The sequence below is a fragment of the Propithecus coquereli genome, unplaced genomic scaffold (assembly GCF_000956105.1).
Source record: "Propithecus coquereli isolate 6110/MARCELLA unplaced genomic scaffold, Pcoq_1.0 Scaffold67, whole genome shotgun sequence".
Lineage (NCBI taxonomy): Eukaryota > Metazoa > Chordata > Mammalia > Primates > Indriidae > Propithecus > Propithecus coquereli.
Window position 1 is genome coordinate 4747392 of NW_012152729.1, and position 5810 is coordinate 4753201.

The following is a 5810-nucleotide window of genomic DNA, read 5'->3' on the forward strand; positions in this document are numbered from 1 at the left end:
CGAGACTCTGTCTCAAAACAACAACAACAATAAAAACAAATAAATGGAACAGAATTCAAAAATAGATCTGCATACACAAATGTGCTCTTCTGTGGGCTCAGGCTTTTGGCATAAGAATTCTTTGATCTTGAGTCAGGGTCTCACTCTGCCACCCAGGTTGGAGTGCAGTGGCTCAATCATAGCTCACAGCAACCTCAAACTCCTGGGGGGCTCAAGTGATCCTCCTGCCTCAGCTTCCCAAGTAGCTGGGACTACAGGTGTGTGCCACCATGCCCAGCTAATTTTTTCTATTTTTTGTAGAGATGGGTCTTGTCTATGTTGCTCAGGCTGGTCTTGAACTCCTGGCCTCAAGCAATCCCCTCACCTCACCTTCCAAAGTGTTAAGATTACTGGTTCGAGCCACCGAGCCCAGCCTTAGTGCAAGAATTGGGTAAGATGCCTCTGGCTTTCCTGAGAAAGACAAAGCAGGAGGTGGGTGGAAACCACTCACTTGCAGCAGCTGAGGCCAGACCACAAGACCCCTCACCTGCCAAAGCCCACCTGGCCCCACTCCCACCATGGAGAAGGAAGGACCCTCACACCTGGCTCCTTGTGTGAAATGTTTATTCTCAGCATATGCTTGTGCCTGGACTAGGAAGGGGACTTTGTGGAACTTTGCCACAGGGACCTCTAGGGGGGTTGGCCAAGTCGCCAGAGTCATTGGATGAGGATTGGGAAGGTGGCAGCAGCCACAGGGCCTAGAACAAGGTATGGGGAGGCTTTTGAGGAGCTCTGGAGGACCCGACTGGCTGGCCACTTGGTCGAATCCAGGTGTGTGGCCAGGTGTCCATTCTGAGGCTGAGACAGAAGCTGGGAGTGGCAGGACGTGCTCTGATGCCTGTTTGGAAGCTCAGCCTCCACAGGGCTCTGCCCACTGTTTTCCTCTCTCACCTGGGGGTGGAAGTCAGCAGTCAGGGGCTCCCACAGCAATCCCTCACCTGCTCCAACCATGGCACCATCCTTTTGACCAGCGCAGCGTACCTGTTCCACTCGTCTGAAGACCCGCAGTAGGTTTCCTCGAAGGACGCCTTGAAGCTCTTCATCACTCCACCCACGACTCAGCAACTCTTCTATCAGTACCGGGTACGTGGACACGTCCTCCAGGCCTTGAGGGAACCTGTGTGGCCAGCCAACAGCCAGCTGTGGGACCTTAGCCCTGATCCTGGTCTAGGGCCTGCTGTCCACCAGCCCTAGTCACATATGGGAAACTGAAGGCCAAGCTCTTCAGGCCACTGATTGCAACTTTATAGGCTTCTTGAGGGCTGGGCTTCTGTAGCCTCCGCCGGCTAAGCAGATGGTCGGCCCGCAGCAGATTTGCTGGGCTGGAAGTGCAGCACGTGCTGGGCAAACGAGCTCTGCCTGGGGAAGGGGAGTACTTACCAAGTGTGACAGTCTAGAGTGGGGCCACTGGGCCACAGGAGGGACAGGGAGAACCTAGGAAACAGTCCCCAAGAGTGGGGGCGGGGGCTGCCAGTAAGCTGGAACACCAGAGCCTATCATCAAGGCCTGAAGGATGGGAGGACCCCAGGATGGGAACAAAGACTAAAGGACTCTCTGCTGTCCCCCAGTCTGAGACAAACCCCGGGGAAGGACTCACCGGCCAGATCCGTCATAATTTCCACCAATCCCAATGAACTCAGATCCAATGACTGCCCTGATGTGGTCAAAGTGATCTAGGGGGTAGAGGTTAGTGGTGGGCAGCATGAGGCTGGTGTTAGACCCTGTGACCAGCCTTGTCCCCAGCACTCCAGGCCATGGCCAACCACGAGTCCTGAAGTGGCTGCAGGGTAGTCACTGGACCTACAGTGGACCTCAGAGCCACCCCTTTGGGACTTTTCCTGCCCAGAAGCCACCCTGCCTCTGGATTCCTTGAGAGCCTGGTGGGGGCTCTGCCTGTCTTGCCCTGAGACGTGGGAAATGAGAGGCTCAAGGATTGGGAGCAAAAATGAGACTCAGAGACAGAGGCATCAAACCCATCAGCATTGACTCTGTGGCCCCAGATCTGGGTGGCAGTGAAGATGGGAGGTCTGCCCACTGCCCAACAGGTGTGTGACACTGCTGGAGTTGTCCTGAGGGCCCTGGCAGCCACAGCCCAAGCCAGAGCTGCACAAAGAGCCAAGGTGGGGCTCACCTGCCACGGTGGACACATTAGCAAGCAGTTCGCACTGCAGCACCCCCATGGACAGCGTCACCATCACGATGCCACCATTCTTCTTCTATAGGGATAGACAAAGGGAGACTCAGCTCAGCCCTTCTGGCCTAATGGCATGCCGCCCATGCCATGGGGTCCTTGGCAGGACAGCACTCAGTCCTGGCTTCAGGGGTTGGAAAAGGCTTCGCCTCTCTGGGTTTGTGGGTCCCTGGGTGGAACTGGTTTGGCCTTGAGTTTAAGGGATGAAAGAGGACTAACTAGCCTTAGGTCTAAGGATGTGTGAGACCTGTCTGGTAGCTTTCTTTGTTCAGGGTCAAGAATTTTTGGATGAAGCATGCCTAGCCCTGGGTTTGAGGGCTGGGGTGGCTGCCCACCAGAAGCTGCAGGATGTCATCAGGAACATTCAGCAAAGTGTCGCACACAGCCCTGGCAGCTGAATGGGAGAAGATCACTGGAGCCTGCGACACTTCCAAGGCCCGCCTCACCAAGGTGTCCGATGCATAAGACAAGTCTATCATCATGCCCAGGCGATTCATTTCCTCCACCACCTTCTGTAGGGACAATTGGATTTTTTTTAGGGGGGGAGTTGTCAGGGGCAAAAGTGTGTGCACAGATCTGTAGGTAGGGTGGGCAACATAACAGGAGTCCTCACCTCACCAAAGCTTGTCAATCCGCTGACGTTGGTGTAGAAGTGGTGTCTGAACTTGGTGGAACTCTCTGCCCTACAGGGTGGCCAAGGGAGAGCAATTTAGCTGGCCACACCTTGGCCATCAGAGCCTGGGGACCCTCTGTCTGTCCATCCATCCTACCTCCAGGACAGGTGAAGACCTAGGGATAGCTACTTTCTGGGAATATGAGGAACCTGTTGGGAGTCCAGCCTCCCTCGGTGCCCCTCTTCATCCTCCGTTCTCTGGCCAGGCCCATCCCAGGGACTGGGCAGTTTCCCCACCACACCATCTACCATTCCACCTTGGCCAGGCACCGAGCTCACCAGGGCGTGCTGCAGGTGTGGGCAAGCATCAGGTAGCGCACTCCCAGCAGATAGAAACTGCGCAGCACAGAGAGGCTGCTGTCCAGCGTGTGACCACCCTCGACGCCAATGAGGCAGGCCAGCTTTTGAGTGCTGTTCAGACCTAGAAGGTAGAGTCAAGCGGTCAGAGCCCAAGAACAGAACCATTAGAGTGACACCCTGACTATCCCCTCATCGTCAGCCAGCCCACCTTCAGCTGAGGTCACAAGCTCCAGCTCAGAGTAGGAGGCACACATGCGGCGAATGAGGTCGATCTGCTCCAGGGTGAGGCGCACGGCATCCCGGTCCTGGGCCTGGCATGGGACGTAGGCCGACCAGAACTGGGGATAGGTCCAGGGGTCCAGAATGAGGACAGGGTGGTCTTCAACCCCCTAGGCCAGCCACTCCTGCCTCAGTCCCCAAGGCGCCCTTTTGGGTCAGTGGCCCCAGGTGAAGCACTGCATAAAACCCATAGTATCTTGATGACTATTAAGTTTGCTGCCAGCAGCCAAACAACGGATTCATGACACATCATGAACTGTTGTCCATGTGCTATGTGAATGCCCCAAGGCCAGTCCACCATATCCTTTGTGGTTCCTGCAGCTCCCACACTCACCAGAGATTTTCTGGTCATTTTCTTGTGTCTCCACAAACCCTGGACACCCATGCAGTTCCCTGTTTTGGCCTCTAAGGTCCCACACTCCCTAGAAGGTCCGTGATGGCCACTGCATGCCCCATGGTACCTAGTCACCCAGAAGCTGGCCCAGCCAGGGTTCTGTGGCCCCAATATTCCCCAACAGCCATGCTGTGGCACCCTGTTTGTCCCTGTGGTACCTGGGCGCCCACGAGGCCATCTCTAAGCCTGTCCAGGCTGGTCTGGCCATGGCTGAAATTGCGCAGGTTAACATCCTGTAGCTTGTTCTGGAAAAGCTGTCTCAGGATCAGGGGCCAGTCGTTGTGGCTGGGGATGTCAAGGTCAGGGTGGGGACATGGCCTCCAGGTCAGGCAGGACATATCAACATGCCTGGGTCTCCCCTCCCCCACCCCACCAGGCCCCTCTGTCACACAGACAATATGGAGACCTTCTGTCAGAGGAGGGGGCGTTCCACCAGGAATGAGGTAACGGGAAGGACAGCCATGGGTGATGGCAGAGAGGCGGCATCCAGGAGTGCTGTGAGGACGCCTCCTTGCCAGCCCTGCATGCTCAGAACCCCCACCTCTGCCCTGGGGTGCCCTCAGCCCCCGTCGCTCCACACTACACCTACATACCCGTCCACCAACGGGAAGGCCCGCATCAGGGCCCGCACGTGCCCCTGCAAGCTCTGGGCCCTGGGGGTGCCCGGCGTGGTCGGGGCGCCAGGGACGCCGGGTGTGGTCTGGGCCCGGGTTACGGGCTGAGACAGCAGCAGCAGGAGCAGCAGACGCAGCAGAGGCCGCCGGCCGAGCGTGTGGGGGCCCTCGAGGCCCGCGGGCTGCATGTTGCGCAGGGACCGGTCACAGGAGCCTAGGAAGAGCAGGCAAAGGGCAGAGGGCGACGATGGAGGCCAGGCCGTCGATTTAGGCGACCCAGTAGTGCGTCTTCGCAGGGGAGTTGCAGTCACGCCACCTGGCGACGGACGCCCTGGGACCCACGACTCAGTGCGCGCGCGCGCGCCGGCAGGGCGGCCGCCAGGAGTTGCCACGGGCGCTGCAGCCATGGGAGGGCGCCCCATGGCTCGTCCGTGCATGCGCGTGCGTCCGCTCTAGCTGCCTCGCGGACTCCCTCCGCCCCTGTCCCTGCTCGGACCCTGTACCTACCCCTGACGCTTGCTCCGTAGACCGACAGACTGGGGAGGACACCAGTGGGGGGATTGGCAGGGGCCCAGGACTCTCCCTGTTTTCACCCTCTAGCCAGGCCCTCCTGGGGGGGTTAGCTGCTCCCATGTGCCCCGCCCTCAAACAGGTAGAATGTTCCATGAAATTCTAAACGCTGATTCAGAAGAGTGAATTATAATAGATCTGTATGTTTGGATTGACAAAAAGATTTCCTGTGGGTTGTTAAAGTGAAATCTAAGAAAAATATTTATGGGACACCCTTATTTTAGCATTTGATATTAAATTTTGTTTCTGTACGTATATTAATACACTCCCCCCCCAGAGGAGTATGCACACCAAATGTTAGTTAATAGTGTCTCTCTTGGGAAGAGCGCTACCTACTCCCTGGTCATTTTCTATCTCGTTTCTTTCAGTATTGTCGTGATACTGGCCGAGGGCAGTCAGGAGTGGCGCTTATGCGGGCACAGCGGAGTCCTAGGGAGTTGGGGGACGCACCAGAGCAGTAGCTGAACCTTGGGAGGATGGGGTCTGTATCAGGCAGAGGAGCAGAGATGGCTCCCCAGGTTGGCCACCAGCCCAGGCAGAGGTCTAGTTTGGGCATTACACTGTTGTGGGGAGGCAGGGGCGGATCCTCTTGCATGGAGTGGTGGACAAAGTCAGGTTAGGGTCCTTGGTACTGACAGCTCGAGGTGGCTTGGTCTGATACATAACTTCACCTGGGGTAAAAATCCTCCCCAGAGAAGAGGTAGTTTCCAGGTGGGCCAGAGGACTGGATAGTGTAATTCACTGTTTGCT

At 56.9% G+C, this 5810-nt stretch overlaps 1 protein-coding gene across 2 annotated transcripts; it reads right to left on the reverse strand.

The window, feature by feature from the left end:
- Positions 1 to 630: 630 nt before the first annotated feature.
- Positions 631 to 4678, reverse strand: DPEP3 (dipeptidase 3). Of its 2 annotated transcripts, none has more exons than XM_012660484.1 (10): positions 4470 to 4678; positions 4035 to 4161; positions 3412 to 3541; positions 3183 to 3324; positions 2844 to 2913; positions 2566 to 2742; positions 2171 to 2252; positions 1637 to 1712; positions 1021 to 1156; positions 631 to 930 (listed from the first exon to the last, which is right to left on the reverse strand). In XM_012660484.1, the coding sequence occupies exons 1-10, from the start codon at positions 4676 to 4678 to the stop codon at positions 697 to 699; spliced, it is 1383 nt and encodes a 460-aa protein (XP_012515938.1). In that variant the 3' UTR covers positions 631 to 696. The 2 variants fall into 2 exon arrangements, with proteins under 2 accessions (XP_012515938.1, XP_012515936.1); XM_012660482.1 differs by having other exon boundaries at positions 2171 to 2255.
- Between the last annotated feature and the right edge of the window lie 1132 nt (positions 4679 to 5810).